At 37.2% G+C, this 20,656-nt stretch overlaps 2 protein-coding genes across 4 annotated transcripts in view; both read right to left on the bottom strand.

Moving 5' to 3' along the window:
• Window positions 1-9,792, bottom strand: part of LOC129241547 (SCY1-like protein 2) — a 101,123-nt gene extending 91,331 nt beyond the window's left edge. For all 3 annotated transcript variants that reach the window (XM_054877943.1, XM_054877942.1, XM_054877941.1), the window contains exons 1-3: window positions 9,613-9,792; window positions 6,065-6,190; window positions 5,845-5,943 (exon numbers count right to left, since the gene is read on the bottom strand). In XM_054877943.1, coding sequence (XP_054733918.1) covers window positions 5,845-5,943; window positions 6,065-6,190; window positions 9,613-9,792 — 405 coding nt within the window. The remainder of the gene's footprint in view (window positions 1-5,844; window positions 5,944-6,064; window positions 6,191-9,612) is intronic.
• A 170-nt stretch (window positions 9,793-9,962) lies between these two features.
• LOC129242012 (putative lysozyme-like protein) overlaps window positions 9,963-20,656 on the bottom strand; it is a 38,535-nt gene continuing 27,841 nt past the window's right edge. The window contains exons 2-3 of the mRNA XM_054878573.1: window positions 10,051-10,922; window positions 9,963-10,001 (exon numbers count right to left, since the gene is read on the bottom strand). Of these exons, the coding sequence (XP_054734548.1) occupies window positions 9,963-10,001; window positions 10,051-10,922 (911 nt within the window). The remainder of the gene's footprint in view (window positions 10,002-10,050; window positions 10,923-20,656) is intronic.

The raw sequence follows: 20,656 nt of genomic DNA on the forward strand, positions 1-20,656 counted from the left end.
TGCGAGCAAATTCAATCATAAAATATTTTAGGGATGAGTAAAGAGTCACAATAGGCTCATTTTTATACCTTTGTTTAATCTTAGTTTGTGCTTTTCCAGACTTTTAAAACTAAAACCAGTTTGTAAGTTTAAAAAATCTTAAAGTCTCATGGATTCACATAAAACTTAGGTCTGCTAGGCAAATAAAGAAGTATATCGCTGATATCGATGAGTAATTTAATTACCGCCTAACTATCGAGGTGGATAGCAAATAATGTTTGCAGGGTGAGAGGAAGGTTGATCAGCTATGTTGTTATGTCGTAACTGCAAATACTGCTTGAAAAGTATCTCATTGGTCTGTCAGTCGAAAGCTAAGGTTAAGTTAATCTAATATTAAACCGTTAGTATAAGTAAGACTAGAGTTAGGCTACAGTTATAAAATAAAAAATATTTCAATTCGTTATGGATGGAGTTAGTGCAAAGGAGGCGTTTTCGAAGGGAGGTGTTTTTGAATAGCTCAAATTCTTGAAATGCTGTTGATGATTTCCATTTCAATTCAACCGGGCTATTCGGGTCATGTTCTTGCTCTCTGGTCAAAATAATGAGACACGTATTTTTTTGTTCGCCCGAAAAACATTTTTTTCAAGAGTTATCGGCAATTTTGTTTTTCGGCTCAAATTCGATTTTTTTTAATTATGTAAGAAAATTTTTTTTTTAAATGCCCATAACTTAGTCAAAAATGAACCGATTTTAATAATTCTGGATTCAAAATGATCGCAATTACTTACACGAGCGACTTCATGTAGAAACAATTGCAAAAAAGTAGTTGAAAATTTTTTATTTAGCAAAAAAGAAAAAAAATTTAAATTTTTTCGAAATTCAATATTTCAAAAAGTGTATTTTTGTTTTTTTTATAACTTTTTTTAAATCAAAAGGACATCCCAAACTTTAATTGAGCTGAATGCCTAGTAGCTAAAATGCGTTGTTTTTGAGTAATGAATTTTTGAGTAAAAAACAGTGTTTCGCACTTTTTGTTTTTTGCAAAATAATACATTTTCAACTTCTTTATTGCAATTGTTTCTGCATGAAATCGCTTGTGTAAGTAATTACGATTATTTTGAACCCAGAATCATTCAAATCGGCTTATTTTTGACTAAGTTATGAGTAATTAAAAAAAAATTTCTTATATAGATTCTTTCCATTTCAATTCAAAAGGGCTATTCGGGACATGTTCTTCTATTTCGATGTAACTCAAATATGTTGCTCTCTGGTCAAAATAATGAGACACGTATTTTTTTGTTCGGCCGAAAAATTTTTTTTTCAAGCTTTATTGGCAATTTTGTTTTTCGGCTCAAAATCGATTTTTTTTTTTAATAATATAAGAAAAATTTTTTTTTTAAATGCTCATAACTTAGTCAAAAATTAACCGATTTTAATAATTTTGGGTTCAAAATGATCGTCATTACTTATACAAGCGATTTCATGTAGAAACAGTTGCATAAAGATAGTTGAAAATTTTTTATTTTGCAAAAAACAAAAAGGGCGAAACAGGTTTTTTACTCAAAAATTCATTACTCAAAAACAACGCATTTTAGCTACTAGGCATTCAGCTCAATTAAAGTTTGAGATGTCCTTTTGATTTAAAAAAAGTTATAAAAAAAAACAAAAAATACACTTTTTGAAATATTGAATTTCGAAAAAATTAAAATTTTTTTTCTTTTTTGCTAAATAAAAAATTTTCAACTACTTTTTTGCAATTGTTTCTACATGAAGTCGCTCGTGTAAGTAATTACGATCATTCTGAATCCAGAATTATTAAAATCGGTTCATTTTTGACTAAGTTATGGGCATTTAAAAAAAAAATTTTCTTACATAATTAAAAAAAATCGAATTTGAGCCGAAAAACAAAATTGCCGATAACTCTTGAAAAAAATGTTTTTCGGGCGAACAAAAAAATACGTGTCTCATTATTTTGACCAGAGAGCAACATATTTAAGTTACATCGAAATCGAAGAACATAACCCGAATAGCCCGGTTGAATTGAAATGGAAAGCATCTGTTCTCACTGTTTAGTTTCATAATTGGGACAGAAGCTCTCAGTCACTAAACGCATTATCCATTAAATGTAAAATAAACAAATAATTATAATTATTATAAGCAAATTATTGGAGTCAGCAACCAATTTTCAAACAACATTCGCGGGTACTTATACAATGGCACATCTCAAGGACCTCCACTCATCATCATCCTGCTTCTCATTGTTATTAATAAATTAGGATTGACTAAAACTACTGTTTGTTAGTGATTCTAAATTTATTATGTTTTATTTATATTTTATTCCTTTAGCTGATTCTCTCGCTACATGCGATTTTATTGACTTCTGGAAAGTTGCACTTATTACTCTGACCTGCACATCTGGTAGCAGGAATAAACTTCTTTCTAAAGGGAATAGGTAATTCAGCAGCATCAACATGGGTTTGTCTGCGCGCGTTCTATGGTTACCAACCTGGCTAAATTAACCTGATTTGGTCATCAAGAAGGCGTTGAGCACATGGCTTTTTCAAAAGCGATTCCAAATTTCTCTTCCATGCAGATGATTCGAAAAATTTTAGTAGAATTACCTATTCCTCTGATATTGCGTTATCACAAAGTGATTTAAACAATTTATTCGAAGCAAATTTTTGTTTAAAATCGGTTAATATTTTTGCATGACTTTCGCTATAGTTCAAAATCCGATTGTATCTACTTATAACATTCTACTGCTCGTCTTTTCTCTGTAAACGAATTTTCGTGTCTAGGTGTAGTTTTTGACTCAGGGTTTTCCTTTGTTAGTCAGATTATTTTTATTATTCATTAGACCTATTCCAGGTTATGCGCGAGATTTTAAGATTCCTTATACTAGGAAAACACGTTATTATTATATTGAAGTGAATGTATTATTTCTAAAGGATCGAAAGAGTTCAAATTCGCTTTGTCGGTTTGTTCTGCAATCCGCTCATAGCCGGTATATGTTAATAAATTTAAAATCTCTTTCCTTTCCCCGTATTTTACACTCACCTATGTTTATATATGACAATGACTGGGGTTCAGGTCTATTGGTACAGATAAGCTTGAATGTTCGCCAAAAGGTTAGCGTTTTGAATTCCTGTTGCACGTTAAAATTTCTTAAACAAATTATTGGGTTGGAGAGTAAGTTCATACCGTTTTTATATTTTTTTTTACTTTACAACGATTGGTTTGTTGTTTGGCATAGGGTAACTATTCGAATTGGCGGAAAAAATTATCTGCGAGGATAAAACGATTATGAATCAACTTCATTCAATGGGATTTACCGAAAAATTGGGAGACTGGGTACCTTACGAGCTCAGCGAAAAAAAAAGAAAGCCACCTTCAAATTACTTCTCAGCATCTCGCCCGCCAGCGAACAACACGCGGTCATAAATAGCGCTTTTTTTACCCAATTGTCACGGGAGATGGGAAATGGTGCCTATATATCAAAGGCAAAGGAAGCAGTCGGTGGCTCCAGGAGATACGCCACAACCGAGAGTCAAGCCGGATCTAACACAAAGAAGATGGATGGTGCACTGGGAAATGCTCGAAAAGAATGCCACGGTGAACAATTAGCTCTACATTGCCCAGCTACACCGCGTGAATGAGACTATTCGACTGAAAAGAACTGATCGACATGATCACACCATACTTCTTCACGGCAATGTCAGACGCCATGTTGCACAAGTCGTCAAAGCTGCACTCCAGGAGCTCGAATGCGAGGTTCTTCAGCATCTGCCGTATTCTCCGGACCTTGCCGCGACCGATTTTGGCGGAACGTCATCAACAAATTGGTCGAGTGGTAAGGAGAGGTTGTAAACAACAAATTGGCTTCGCTAAGCCTCGGTAATTTGAAAACATTATTATATCTTGTTGTCAGAAATGAAAATCTAAATTTGTGTATGGAATAGATAGTTTTCGATTCGCTACAGGGTGCGCCATCTTTTATGTCGGTATGTAAACACTGAATATCTTTGTCATTTACCAACCGATCGACTTCAACATACATGTTTTTGATACGTCAATTTAGTACAATTTCAACTATAGATCGCTTCACACGGAAACCACGCGCTGAAATAGTGACACTATGTATCGAAAATAGTCGTTCTATTGTTCTAACTGAACGCGCATTTCGCAAAAAGTACCGCGGCAAACAGGCACCGTCTGACAATACTATTCGATAGTTTGGTGTCGAATTTTTTTGAGCACGGAACAGTAGAAGATCGTCAACAAGCCGTTCATCAACGACCTAGACGTTCCAATGAACTTGGTGAAGCAGTAAGGGAGAGTGTTGCCCAGGAGCCAACTGTGTCATATGGTCATCGCGCTCAGCATTTTGGTGTCAGTGAAACCACAATGCGCCGCATTTTAAGGATGGTGTGAATTTGCTTCCGTATAAAGTGCAATTGACACAAAGAATATTGCCGACAGACCATTCACGTGGCATAGAATACGGCCAAACAGTCGCTCGAATGGTTGACATTGAACCCAATTTTTGGAAGCAAATTTTAATGACTGACGAGGCGCATTTAACCTCTCTGGCAGCGCGAATAAACAAAATTGCGGCATTGGGGAAACTGAGAATCCACACGAGATCCATGAAACGTCATTGCATGACCGGAAAGTAACTGTTTAGGCCGGTATTTGAGCTAAACCCATCATTGGGCCATATTTTTACCGATAAAATTAAAAGGTCGATGGAAACCGATATCGATGGATGTTGGCTCATTATGCCTGCCCGCAAGTGCGTGAGAAAGGTTTAGACGGTTACTATTGTAGTTTCATCAAGACGGTGCGCCATGCCACACCGCGATTGTAACGACGCTATAAAACCCGAAATGCTTGACAAGGTGATGACAAACGCAGAAAAAAGATCGCAGTTTGTGATTGCTAATAATGGTGGCCACTTGATTGATATTTTATTCAAAAAATAGTTTTAATAAATTGTAAATAGCCAAACCAAATAAAATTACCTCACTTATACAAATCAGTTATTTTTTTTTAAAGTTATTCAATGTTTTCATAAAAAATAAAATAAATAATTGGCGCGTACACTTCTGTTAGGTGTTTGGCCGAGCTCCTCCTCCTATTTGTGGTCTGCGTCTTGATGTTGTTCCACAAATGGAGGGACCTACAGTTTCAAGCCGACTCCGAACGGCAGATATTTTTATGAGGAGCTTTCTCATGGCAGAAAGACACTCGGAGGTTTGCCATTGCCTGCCGAGGGGCGACTGCTATTAGAAAAATATTTTTATTAATTTTGCTTTCACCGAGATTCGAACCAACGACCTCTCTGTGAATTCCGAATGGTAATCACGCACCAACCCATTCGGCTACGGCGGCCGCCAACATACCGACATAAAATGTGGTGCAGCCTGTAAATTTCGATATGGTCCCGGAAGTATATCAGTGAAGGAAGAAGCTTATGCATTAGTTATTAACTTAACACAACTATCGTTGCATTGCCTTATCGGTAACATTGGAATAATATAATATAACTGTAGAGTCAAACCACGTCAAGTGGGCCCCGAATTTTCCATCAAATTCCCGATTTTAAAATCAAATGCATTTTTGGATAGAGAATTTGTCACATAATAATTGCTGTGGTTTGACTCTGTAGCAATACAAACATATGAAATAACTATCTTCACATTTAAGAGTAAAATAATATTTGTTCTCGGTTGTGTGATAATCACCGTACATCAATAAACAGCAAAATATTGCTGGTTCCTTGCAATAATGAATTGCACATATGTATATAGGAAATATGTATATGTAAACGTAACACCCATAATATTTTCTATTATTTTTACTTACATGAAAAGCTAAAATATTAGAGAGACTGGCGAAAACAGGCTCAGCGGCAAAAGCCAGTGTATCCGTCGACTCTTCCACTGTGTGCAAAACTTGGAGAATCTACAAATCGAAAGACAAATTGAAAATTATTAACCTCATTATATTTTTGCGCTTAAATTTCTACCTCAAAATAAATGTGTATCAAACTAATTTGCAAACGCCATAGAATATCCCAACTCACCTTTGGATGACGAAATCTTTCCATTGTTTTAACAGAATTTTTCAGCAATTCCGTTACAGTTTCCTTGCGTCTCGGTTTGTGCAGCTTTTCTGCTATTTTTTTCTCGAAAACGAATATCGAACATGCCTAAAAAAGTTAAGAAATGTTTGAAAGTATACTCATATATGTGAAATATCCTTTGAATATAAACATTTTGGCCAGAATTAGAATAGTGAAGTCAATGAATAAACGTCAGAACAATCGAAAATATTAAATTAAACTTTCCGCAAATGACTTATGATTTATACAAAACAGTATGGAATAGGAGTACTTCACCATCCACCGTAATCCCTATTAGCCTTGAGGTGTATCAAATACTAAAAATGCCACTGACTGTACGAAGGTTGTCATTTATTAGGGTGACCTTTGCAACACTACTTGTTAAGAGATATAATTCGATAGTTTTATTGAAAAGTTTGGTAGTTTTTAGCGTAAAATTGCATATACGGCTTTCACTTATGTACGAGCTGTATTTGTTCTTTTTTCACTGAGTTGAAGAATTCATCTCGCCCAAACGATGGAAATAATTCATGAAAAATTTGGTGGGACGATTTTTTACGATTTTTAACGTGGATGATCGAGACTAAAGTGCATTTATTAACATACTTCGACTTTTAGCGTTCAAGCCCCGCTCTAAGCCACTGTGAAGCGCTGGTACAACGACTTCCAGCGGGGCTGCCGATCCTTGCAGAATGAATTTCGTAAAAGCCGTACAAAAACGGTTTTTGTGCTAGACACAATCGATACTGTGCGCCCATTAATGATACAGCATCGCCACATGTTGTATTGCAAAATAGAGGCATCTTTGGGCATTATTGGACCTGCGTACATCCAATATTTCATAAACATTTGGTCCTTAAGAAGATTTGTTCTCGTTGGTTACCGCATAATTTACCGCATAGCCCAAAAATTCCTCGTGTCGATTGGTGTAAAAGATATTGAAGAAAAAGGTGCCGAGTCTTGAATCTACATATATGAACCGGACGAGTTTAATTCAGCAAAAGTCCCAAGACGAGTTTAATTTAACAAAACTGGTTCGCTTAAGAAGCGTCGCAAAGCAAATGGCCGCCTGTTTTTTTTTTTTTTGCTTGTAAAGTCCGGTCATGTCGCAACTGTACTACCATAGAAGCTTAAAGCAGTCAATTCTGATTAGTACCAACTATTTTGTGCTATAAGTTTTCTGGAAATGAAGGAAAACCAACCGCCGAAGACGAATCACCCTTCATCAAGACAATGCGAACTTTACGCGTCACCTAACACAAAACAGTTTTTGAGCATTCAAAGTTTGGAATTAATGGGTCATATGACTTACAGCCTTGATTTGGCACCTTATTGTTTTTTTTTTGTTTTTCTCAGGAGCGTCAAGAATAAAATTAACCTCGCATTTTGGATTTCAACGCCAAAGAAACCCTTGAACAGTTCGCTTTGGAGGAATCCACCCCAGAGTGGCATAGGGCATTGAAAATTGATTTAAGGGAATGCAGGAGTTTACTGACTTCCAAAGGATATATTTTGAAAAGCAATGAAACCATTTCCACTATTATTTTTTTGTGTTTTCATTATTGGGCGCAAAATATAAATCAGCGGTGAGACAGCAAAAAAGAGATAATTCTGAGGCCAAATATATACATACTAAGGAAGATTCCGAAAAAATTCAGTTTTAGTCTGAGTCCCTAAGCGAATCGGTTTTTATCAGCTACGACCAAAACTGTAATCAATAGACTTAATTATTCTTATCAGCTTTACCAAAAATAGTCCTATCGGGACCTGAAAGGTATGCCCATGATTTATTTTTCAATTCAAAAGAAAATTTTTTCTGAGAAGACGGAGTACAATATCAAGTAGAAGAACAATATCAAGGTACTATCGTAATAAGATTCAATAAAAATTGTTTTGCTGAGGAAATCGTTCCGTTTAACCACGATTTTTTGGATTCGTGGCCGACAAATCGCGGCTGGTGTGCGGCGAATAACTTATGCAATTTCTATATTCTCATCCGACTGAAACTTCTGGTCTCAAATCAATTTTTCGACTGGCGGTAAACATGCCTCCAAAATTTTGGACAAATATAAACTGAAGACTCTCTCCAAAATGACGGTATGAGTACTTGAGTACTTTAAAGATGTCATGCCGTGGTTTAGCACAAGTCATGGAAACGTAAGTTGGAGCGAAGAGGGAGGCGTATTTGTGCAATATGGATTAAGGCTGCTGATCATTTACGGGCTTCGTTTACAAAATGTTTTAAGGCCATTAAAAATTCTTTACAGAAGAAGCCGGCAATCTAGTTGAAAAAATACCGTTTCAATGACGTGTGTAGAAAGTTAAAACAATTTATGGTGGATCCAATATTATGAAGAAGTTTTTTTTAATTTATAGGATTAACTTCAAACTGGCGTGTAGCTGGGGTCGCTGAACACGAATTTTAAGTCAATTTTTCAAAATTCGAAATTGTGGATCATTCATGTGAAGCGCGCTTGAGATACAAGGCCTCTTCTATTCGCCATTTCCCCACTCGCTATCTCTATGCTCGATTAACTAGACGAAAAATTTGCATGCAACAACAAAGTTGCCGAGTAAGATTCGCCGCCAGCGAGTTTGGCTAAACTGCTATGCCGCACTGCCTTACCAACACATGTAATTTAAGACAGCTCTCTTCCCGCGTTACCAACATATGTTCATTTGTACCAGTTGCTTCATCTGTTCACCTAAGCTAAGCCTTGGCAAGAAGAAGGGGCCCATTGTAAAAATAAATGTTTTTTTACGTAGGTACGTCTGCCAGTTCCTTCCATGTCATTTTTGAAGTGCGCGCAGTAACTAAGTATTTCATTATATGGTCTATTCTGAAAATTTCACTGCATAAGATTTAATTAAGGAATTGTTTATATCTATCAAATTATGATGTGCACAGTTGTTGAATAGGCTGATTGTAGTCAACTTGGAGGCTATGAAAATTATATCGAAATGAGGCACGAATCATCTGAATGGTACTTCTCAGACAACACAAAACCAGGCCGAAGCTGATACCAAATAAAAGTTTTGGTGATCGTTTTCCTTTATTAACGTGTCACGAGAAGGGTGCACTGAAGCGTTTGAGAGCGAGGTTCGTCACAAGGGGTCCACATTTTGAGACGAGTGACGCGATAAATGACAATTCTTAGAAGATATCGAAGGCAATTCAGTAATCCGCCTATGAAAATTTGTTTAGAAAATATGAAGTAACAATGGAATAGGTGATGGTTACCATCGAAAGTCCATTGAAATGATAAATAATTCAACCGTTTTAATTTTATTGGTAAGTTTCACCCGTTGGAATAGTAGGTATGACATTTATATTAATGGAAGGCTCGAAAGAATGGCAGGAGGTATTTATCAAAATTTGTTTAGATATTTAATTAAAAATACAGAGCGATCTTCCATGCTAATATTGTAGAAAGTATAAAGTAAATAACACATCAGTGTATTGGATGTATCAATTAACATTTACTTATTAAATTTTTTTTTCAACTCACCTTGCCATCACTTTTCCGGTAGCCGTCATGTATTCGCCACACCAGTTCGGGACCCGCACATGCCACCTGCTTACCAATCTCAAAGTACTGGCTAATGGGATTCGCATCGGTGATATTTTGCAATGATGTCGATGCCGTATTGGCACTCTTGAATTTTGAGAACATTGTACCGGCGGGCATACCATCGATCAACTTCGAGAAAACATTCGAAAAGCTGCCCTGCCGTTTGGGAACGCCGCCGCTTACTGCACCCGTTCCAACACTTCCCTGACCAATTCCTACCCCACCACCACTGCTAGCAACACCAACACCGCTACCTACAATTAAAAGTCCCGAGCCAGGGAAATCATTCACACCCAATATGGCGCCTTGTGCTGTTCCTGTTCCAGCTGTTGCAGTTGCACCTGATGGTGAGCTAATTGAAAGCCTCCCCCGTACCGTCGACGTAGCACCGCCTATCAATTGTGTACCGCCGCTGCTCCCACTGCCACTTCCACCAATGCCAATGCCACCACTAACACCTCCGCCACCAACTGCTGCTGCTGCTGCCGTTGTATAGCCATTCACACTACCCCTGCTTAATTGCTGATTAGTCGCCGATACTGTTCCTGTACCACTGGGACTTAACACTGTCCGATGATCATCTAAACCAGCTCCTATACTACCACTCCGCGAACCTGCTATACGCACACCAATGCCATTACCGCTACCTGCTACTGGTACATTACGCGCACCTGCGGTTGCATACAAACCTCCTGTGCCAACTCCACTGCCAATTACAGCGCTGGATCCCACTCCCACTCCAGTTGCGGCTACTATACTACCACGTGCACCTTGGGCGCCCTGCGCCGCAACCACTGGCACTATTCCAATTGCGCTTCCACTTCTGCTGGTACGCTGATGCAGCTCCTCGATGCTATCGTAACGGGAAAAGACTCTGGCCGCCGTTGTAATTGTTGCTGTCGTGGGGTTAACGGGATTAAATGTCGATATGACGCTTGTTGTTACAGCTGTAGCTGCAACTGCAGTCACCACGCACGTTGTCAGTGGTGACTGCTTTGACTGCTGTTGCTGTTGCTGGTATTGCTGAGCGGCTACTTGCTCTAGGGCCTGCTGCGTCTTGACCTTTGGCAGCAATTGCTGTTGTTGCAGATTCGCTTTCTGCGGTTGTTGTTGTGATTGCGATACTGTTTGCGGCTGCAGCGGCTGTTGTTGTTGCTGCTGCGGCGGCTCGTCACGTTGCGCCGCCCTATGTTGCTGCTGGTTGAGTATATGCTGCTTGAGCTGTTTCCAACGTTGCGCTATTTTGGCTAATTAAATTATACCCCAACACTGAACGAAATATCGTGATCATTAAGCAACGTGCGTGTTTGGGTGTGTGCGTATAATTACGAATACGCCTACGAGCTATTCAAATTATTATTGTTGTTATGCGTATACTTTTGTATTTGTTTGCTGTGTATGTGTGCGTATATATGTATGCTTCTTTACCTGTATGGCTGCTTATGGTACTGTTGTTATGTGCGTATAAAATTGAAAATTTTCGCAACTATGTTTTGTGTTTTTGTTATTTTCACTGCATTGTGCGCGCCCGCAGGTGGGATTTCATAGCTGTTTATACAGCTCTACAGTTGTGGTTATTGATGATGTTTGCTCTGATTGCCGTTGGCATGTGTTCACTTGGTTGTCCAATTAGTTACGGTCAATCAATTTAATAAACTTCAAACAACGGCAGCAATATTGAATTTGTCGCGGCTGGCTTGTCAGTTGAGGGCGAACAATGCATATAGCTCTGCGTATGGGCCCAAAATGATAATAGATTTCAGCGCTTGCGGCTTGTCAACGCTGCTTTAAATTATTCGAATCGGATAGAAAAGCTTTTACTATGCGATCTGACCACTAGGTAACTAGTCGGTTGCTTTTGTAAGCTGAAGTTTGAAACTTTTGTAAGCAGAAGTTTGAAACTTTTGTTAAGGTATGTGTGTGAGCCTACGTCCGCTACATTAACTACGATTGCTATTGTTCGGCTTGTGATTAGTTAATCTTCTTAAAACAATTGATTTATTCAATTTATAGGCTTATTTTCTTCCCTGTGAGAACTCCGTTTGTATTCAAATGCTAGTGAAATACCGTTATCAGTTCCGTGTTCTGTAACTCCAATAGCTGACAGCAGTAATCAAGCTCAAAATTTTAAGACAATTTTCGGGTAATTGTAAGCTCATCAATGAATATTAGCCAGTTCAAAAAGATCAATTCCTTCCTTTTATTTACCGCAGAAATAGTTACGTTCACTATATCATATACTTACTTACTTACGTATGTATGTACTTATGCATGCACATATATAACATGCACAACAGTCAGCTTTGATCTCTCACTTTACTTTTTACCTTCTACCCAACATTTATTGTTACTGTTTGTATTGCAATTAATCAAATCAAATGTTGACAGTTACGTTAAAACAGGCTGTTCATTTCTTGTCCTTCCTTCTCAAACCTGTTGGTCTCTATTCGCTATGCGTGCGTCTTCGTTTAAGTTGTTATTTCACATTTAATTATCATTGACATAAATTAATTTGCGACAGTGGTCGTTTCCTTGTCGTCAGTGATTTGTAATTTGTTTTATTTTTTTGTATCTGCAACGGTTTCTCACTTTAGAAAAACCCGGAAAATGTATATTAAAAATCTAGGCAAGTGAAAAAAAGAGAAAAAATAAAACGGAAATTAGCATTGTTTATATCGAAATGGTATAACTTTTAGCATTAAATGAAATACTGAAAAAATACTTGTTAACAATGTCGAATAGAATTATTATGCATATTTTATTGTAGATCATACTACAATACAAAGGCTATCGCGCCTTTTGTTAATGAAGTCGTTTTACATACTTTGCACCTGCTTTCACTTACTGGAATTAAGGAATATGGTCTTGTACACGGTGACGCAAAATTAGTCACCTTATCGCAAGATTGATAATTTTTGCAAATGACGATGTACGTCAATCATATTGTAAATTGTAATTGTGAACTAGACAGCTGCTGTACAACTGCTATATGCAAACAGAAAAGCAATGGAGGGTGTAAACGTCTAAATAAATATTTTCATCACCCAAATGTTTTTTTTTTATTCAGTAAAAAAGTTATTCAAAAACAAATTAGATGACTGATCTTGCGTTTTCCGTTAATTGAGACATAAAATAATTTAATTTGCTCATAAAAATCCACTAAATTACACTAAGTGCATAAAAGAATACAAGCGAAATTTAATTCTCATAATTTCTTTCAGCTAAGTAGGCACCTATGGTTTTAGGCACCGTTCTGATATCGAGGTTGTAAAAGGCTTCGTTCATTAAGGAACCAGTATTCAGACTGATAACAATGTCAGCCTGGAAATCTAACGTAGAATCTCTCTTGCCACCAAGTGTTACTTTGTACTAAGTAGGCAATTGAGTAGTAAAGTGCTCTCTCGACGAACAAAACTAACACTTTACAAGGCTCCCATCATATCGGTCTTAACGTATGGCGCAGAAGCGCGGACGATGACAACATCCGATGAAGCGACGTTTGGAGTGTTTGAAAGAAAGGTTCTGCGCAAGATTTTTGGACTTTGGACAAATATCGCAGGCGTGGAACGATGAGCTTTATGACGACATAGACATAGCGCAGCGAATAAAGATCCAGCGGCTAAGTTGGTTGGGTTATGCCGTCCGAATAGATGCATACACCTCGGCTCTGAAAGTATTCGATGCACTACCAGCTGGTGGTAGCAGAGAAAGAGGAAGACCTTCTCTGCGTTGGAAAGATTGGGTGGAGAAGGTCTTTTTTTCACTTGATGTGTCCAACTAGCGCCGGTTAGCACGAGAAAGAAACGACTTACGCGCTCTGTTAAACTCGGCCAAAATCGCATAAGTAAGAAGAAGTAGGCATTTAACTTGTATAAAAAGGCAGCAATCAAATCAATAAACATCTGAGCTTGAAGGGCTGCGAAAACTTATCTACCACTATTATAATAAATAGTCTTTAGGCTATGCACAACAAACTACTACGATGGACAGCATCATTGAATAAGTTTTTAAAACTATCTTATATTACTGAGCTCTTTATTGTGTATATTTGGTTCAAGTTTGCACCCTCCATGTAAAGCAAACATGATTGAAAAATGTTAAGAGCTTTGTTATATCATGGTGGGTGCGTAACTACCATTCGGTAGTGCGTAGATTCGAATCTGCGTGCATCACACAGTAATATGATAGGAAAAGGTTTTTCTAATAGAGGTCGCCCCCGGGCTGACGATGGCAAACCTCCGAGTATATTTCTGCATTGACAAAGCTCTTCATAAAAAATATCTCCATTTGTGGAACAACATCAAGATGGCAAGATGCCATAAATTGGAGGAGGAGCTCGGCCAAGCGCGCAAAAAGGGTGTAAGCGCCAATTATATAAGTATACGAGTATAAATATACTCGTAATATCACACGGATGGAACGGAAATTTAGACTTCAAATATAAAAAGGGGAGTGATTGATTTTTATTCAGTGCATAATTAACAGTATTTACGTCGGATCGTGTACGAAGTTTCTATTTAGCTATCATGATGTACACTTTAGCAACAACTAGGCGTGGTACAGCTTATTATTCTAAATCTTACTCGCGTCGCATTTCTTGTTTTGGGATCATCATTTATACTAATATAAATGTGAATAATTTTGCTTTTTTTAACTTAAGTATACAGTGCAGTCCGGACTGAATTTAGCCTTCCTTCTTTTAATTATATTTATAAAGATATCATATAATTTATCAATCTACTTCCAAATGCCACAAAAAAATAGTTTACAAATCTAATTGACTGAAAGATGCTAGAAATTTCGAAAATTGTGCGCATTATTATGACATTTGTGGAACAACATCAAGATGCACACCAAAAATAGAAGGTGTATGCGCCAATTATATATATATATATATATATTATATATATATATACACTGAGTCAAAAAAGTTTTGGCACACTCGAAAAATCAAAGATCTCAGTGTAAATGAAAGTATCAAAAAATAGAAAACGATATTTTCTAAATGTATTTATTTATTACGTATCTGAAAAAAAAATTAATTTCGACTTAGGTTTACAATCTCAACCTTCAAAGGTAAAATATGGTACAAATTCACATCAAAAAAGTATTGGCACATTCTTTATGTTAGCTTAGGCTAGAACTTGCTAAACAGCATTTAAATAAGGTCGACGCTTTTTGGAACACCACCATATTTAGCGATGAATCAAAATTCTATTTATTTGGGTCAGATGGAGCTCAAAAGATTTAGCGAAAGCCGAATAAAGAGCTTAATGAGAACAACCAGCTCAAAACAGTTAAACACAGTGGAGGAAATGTGATGGTTTGGGAGTGTTTCGCGGCATCTGGTGTCGGAAAGCTCGTGTTTATAGATGAGGCAATGGATAAGCATGTGTATCGCGACATTCTTAAGGAAAATTTAAGTCCAAGTGTCAAAAAAACTGGGCCTTAATGAACAACTTGGCAATTTCAACAAGATAATGAACCAAAACATGCATCTTATCTTGAGCAGGAGTTTTTGATATACCATTGCAAACAGCTTGAAGCACTCCCGCAATCGCCGGACTTAAATCCTATTAAGGATGTGTGGCATCTTCTAGAACGGAAGATATGATCTCACCACATAACGTCATAGGATTCTCTAAAAGAGGCAATAATTGCAGAATGGATGTGTTCCGCAAATGGGGTACAGTTTCAAGCCGGCTCTGAACGACATATATTTTTATGAGGAGCTTTCTCATGGCAGAAACACAATGTTTTTCTTTTTCTTTTAATTTTGGTGTTTCTCCGAGATTTGAACCTACGTTCTCTCTGTGAATCCCGAATGGTGGTCACGCACCAACCCATTCGGCTACAGCGGCCACCTAAATAATAAATAAATAAAATTTAGAAAATACCGTTTTCGATTTTTTTATACTTTCATTAGAAGAAAAGATATAGCACTTTTGACTCACTGTATATATATATTATGCCAATAACAAAACAAAACTAATTTTAACGTAAATAGGATACGTTAACTTACAAATAATTGGTTGCCACGTGCAAAATCTTTTCTTTTTAATTCAATAAAGCCTGATATAAATCAAGTGCATTTAAACTAAAAAATAACCAAAATTAACTACTGTTCTTTGATAAATTATTCGCCAAATTTTAGTGGGTTGAATGATTAAATATTCACATTGTAGTGGAGCTTGTGAATTCTCAATATTTTTGGTACTTACCGCCCAAAAAAACGTTTTGTTATGTAGAAAACAATTTTACAGAATTTTGAGAAAACTTTGAGCTCCTTTTTTATTAATTAATTTTTTTTTTTGTACGCACCAAACAGTAGAAGGACTTAAAATAAAATGAATTGAGAGTAATTTTTTTTATTTAAGAGTGGACTATATTTTTCATTTGTACTAAGCAGAACGTTGCATATCCTGCAGCGGTGTAGACGTCAACGCATGAAAACTATCTGTTGGTTGTGTAGAATAAGTGCAACAGCGTCATGTAATGGAGTTATGGGCATAATTAACGTACATATGTTGCAAGATCTTCGAATATAATTGGAAAAGCTAAAACATTTGTGGTAATATCTACCAAATGTGATCTTGGCTTTCACAATGAAATAGTAACACTTTTGTATCTATGTAGGTCACATATCCATAACATTTTGGGTATCGCTATTATTGCAGAAATATTAATCGGTCTTACTCTTACTATTCGTTTATTGTCTATTTTGCCAAAAGGTGATTTTTCAAATTTTCTACGTGCTAATACTTGGTCAGCTTCACTGTTGACTACGTAGACTTAAGTTTTTTATTGTATTTTTTTGGTGTTCTGAAGCAATTATTTGTTTTTCTTTTCTGAATTTCATACATATATGAACATGGGTGAATTTTATTAAAAATAATTTGGTGCATTTCTATTTGATTCAGATGCTTCTAACCCCGTCCTGCAATAAAATGAATCAATTGATTCTCATCCAGTTGGATTTTTTGCCGAAGGTGAGATTTTTCGTTGAGATATAAGGTTCGAGCACATGCTGCGAATCAACTCGGTACTGCTCAGTCTTATGAACGGAGAAGATATAGTCAAGTTCATTAAATTGCTGGGACAGGAATGGCCTATAGACTATGGACTATATGCCGATAGCGGAGAGAAAAAAACGCGTAAAAGATAGCTAGACTGCATCAAAGATGATCTGACAACAATTGGGGTGAAAAACTGGCAAGCCAAAACCCCTCGGCTTATAGCGCTGACTAATGATGATGATGAATTAGGTTCGAAAACGCCCATCCATCACATTAAACTCGCATGCACAGACATGTTTGACTATATACATGCATACATACTTATTTATATTACTTCAAATTTAAACCTGGTCTCGTCCATATCTTTTCATTCATTGCAATGCTCCAGTGATGGCACTACTCATCAAACCCTAAATCAATACGCATTTACATATACTTATACCTATTGAATATACATTTGTTCATATAGTTAAATAAGCATAGATATGCTTCTATATATAATTAATGACAATTGCTGTTAAATGTAGTGACAAGGAGACAGTAAAAAGTGGTTAAATAACCAAATGGCGAGGCAAGCAATCTAAATTGGTAACTGATTTGCATCCATTTATATATACCTACATACATACATATAAAAGAATGCATAAAAAATTTATGCCATTCACTGACGCTTTTATCGCAATTATTATTATAAAATACTGTAACTGTTTACTTATTTAATGTATGTATGTACATACGCCTCCTTGCAGAAATCGAGGAAAAAATTAAATTGCACTAGAACTATAAAGCATTAAACTATACAGGGTGCATAGGATTGTGGAGGATACACATGCATGTGGCTTCCCAAGCCATTATTTATGTTTTTGTTCTTTTTCAGATAATACATGGAACACTAAAACTTAACACAAGCAATGAGGAGCCATGCGGTTTGCGCAAATCAGACAGTTATCCTTTAAACACCCTGAACCGACTGTGATGTATTGACTTTTTTCTGACGGAAAAAATGTTGGCCAAGACCAAAGGACAGAAAATTACCAAAAAATTCTAAAATCATTATCATAGCATTACAGTTCGGCGTGAGACCATTGCTTCCGTTACAATTCGCCTCCACGTCACTCGGCCATCAGCTTTTCGTTTGATATCAGATATGCCCATAGCTACAAAGTCGCCTTCAATGTCATCTCTCCATTGTTTTCTCGGACGGCCTCTTCGTCTGTCGCCTTATGGATATGTTTCGAAGATATTTTGTGTAGCTTAATCCTTGCTCATTCCTAGAATGTGGCCGCATCATCCTATCCGTTGCACTTTGATATATCTGATTACATTTGTAGCCCTGAGAAGAGTGTCTAACTCGTCGTTGTACCGAATGCGGTAAGTACCGCCTTCAAGACGTACAAGTCCACATATTTTTCTTAGAATAATTCTTTCAAAACAATTTACAATAACTGATCGGTTTCATTGGATTTCAGCACACAGACTTCACACCTGTATGTGAATGTAGGTCTTATGACGGTTTTGTATATTCGTAGTTTCTACCTTCTAGAAAGTAATCTCGACTTCATCATCTTTGTATTCGCGAAGTAAGACTTATTTGCAGTGTGTATCCCGTCTTGTATTGCAATAGATGTATCTTTCTGTGTACTCAGTACAATTACTGCTATGAATCCATAATGACGATGATGGCTATGTTAAAATTCTACAGAGGTTCCTGTTGCACACGAAGTTACTAGCCACCATTATGGTTTTAAGTGTTGTTAGCAACAAAAGACATGTCACGATACAAAACTTCTTTACTCAAAGATTTCGAGTGAATTTCGCTGCTTATATCGATGTTCTAGAGACCGTAGTGAAACCCTGGATTGATAGTGTACGCAGTGACAGCCCATTCAACTTTCAGCAAGAATCTGCTCCTTCACACAAAGGGATGCCGATACAAGATTTGATAGCTTAAAATCACTAACATCACATAACGCCGTACTCATAGCCACTCATAGCAACTGCCCAGATTTGGAGTGTGAAACCAGTAAACATCCTCATGACGCCATTTCTTCTCTGAAGGCCCCAATTAATATCATCAATATGAATAAGGAGCATTTGATTCAGGCACGCTACTAATGGGAATTTTATTGAATAAATTTTTAGATATAATATAAAAACTTCCTGAAGTTTCATTAAATTTTGTTCAAAATAAAATCTGATTAGTCTTACTCTCAAGGTGTGCTCAAATACCAGTCGCACTCGTATTTTCGACAAATATCCACCGCAAAGTTTAAATGTGTGTCAATTAAGGCTTTTATTCTGCGAAAACAACTGTATGACGACACATACAAATAAGTATGTGCCATTTTTTGCAAGTTTGGGTGTCTGTGTTTGTTGATAAACTTAGCTACAATTTGCCCAAGGTGAAATATGTGATATTTATAAATAAATAGTTACGTGCTTCAGAAATAGTATCAATAAATATTCTATTAATACTTTTTCAAGTTAATATTATATGTCTACTTGTGCGTACCGTATACGGTAGAACAGCGTATAGCATTAAGGTGCAACGCACTTTTCGCAAAATGTTTTAAGCATATGTGTATGTATTACACAAGTATATTACATATGTACACATATTTATAATTGGCGCGTGTGGAGAGACCCACAGTTTTATGTTGACTCCGAATGGCAGTTGGTTTTTTATGTTGACTTTGTTCATGGCAGAACTACTAGGTTGTCTAATAAGTTTTGCGGCGTTTGAGAGCGTTGCTACTAGACTAAATTTTATATTATATTGGCACACTCCTCATATGAACGCATGTGAAGTTTCATTTCAAACTGTCCATTTATTCTTTGTTTACAAGCCATTTAGTATCGACGTGTCACACCATTTTCTATTATACAATGGAACAAATGAAGTGTCATGCAGTGATTGAGTTTTTATTTTTTGGAAGGCTTAAAAGCAAACGAATTTATGAACGAATATTTAAAGGGTATAAGGACTTTCCGCCATTAATTAGTACAGTAGAAAGATGGGTTGCTGAAATTAAACGTGGTCGTACAAGCCTTGAAGACGACCCACGTCAATGACGTCTAAAAACAGCAACAGCACCAAAAATCGTAGAAAAATTCAACATGTCCATTGGAAAATCGTCGAGTGACTGAAAGAGATTTAGTAGGAACCCTAGGCATCTCGTTGGGCAGTGTAAGCAATATTTTGACAGAAGTATTGGGTTTCAGAAATCTGTGTGCTCAATGGATGCCCCCGTCTTGGCAACGCTTGATATACGAAACGCACTAGAGGAAGGTTCGAATACCTGCATACCCGCTAAGGGTTCTCTAGAGCTACCTGAGTGAGCGTTAACTGCTGTAAGATACACCAGATGGTCAGAAAACAAAAGCGATAACGTCTGGCGCAGCTTAAGGATCTATTCTCGGCCCCAATCTCTGGAATCTGAGCTACGATGAGATATTTAGCATAGAAATGCCAGAAGATACATATCTAGAGACACTGAGGACGCTAGAAGATAGCTGAACCAAGTCATGATAAGGACGCAAATATGGCTTGAGGACCACGGCCTGGAACTCGCCAAACATAAAACCGAAGTCATCCTTATGACACGAGGTCACATGCCCCTCGAGGTTAGCATGCAAATAGGCAACACGCCCTTAGTGACCCAAAAAGTAGTGAAATACTTAGGTATTCGACTTGACTGCAGGCTTGCTTCCTTGGCCCAGATACGGCATGCGGCCACCAAAGCAGCAAAGATCACGGGTTTGCTAAGTAAATTAATGGCAAACATCGCTGGGCCAACAAAGAGCAGAAGAAAGCTAATTATGGCGGACACAAGCTCAATTCTCCTGTAGGGCAGCGAAGTATGGGGAATTGTGCTGCACTGCAGAGCCAAGCGCAAAGCACTGGAGGCTATGCAACGAACAGCGGCAGTTAGCTGCTCCGCCTCAGCCTACCGCACTGTCTCAGG

The sequence above is a fragment of the Anastrepha obliqua genome, chromosome 3, assembly GCF_027943255.1.
Source record: "Anastrepha obliqua isolate idAnaObli1 chromosome 3, idAnaObli1_1.0, whole genome shotgun sequence".
Classification (NCBI taxonomy): Eukaryota; Metazoa; Arthropoda; class Insecta; order Diptera; family Tephritidae; genus Anastrepha; species Anastrepha obliqua.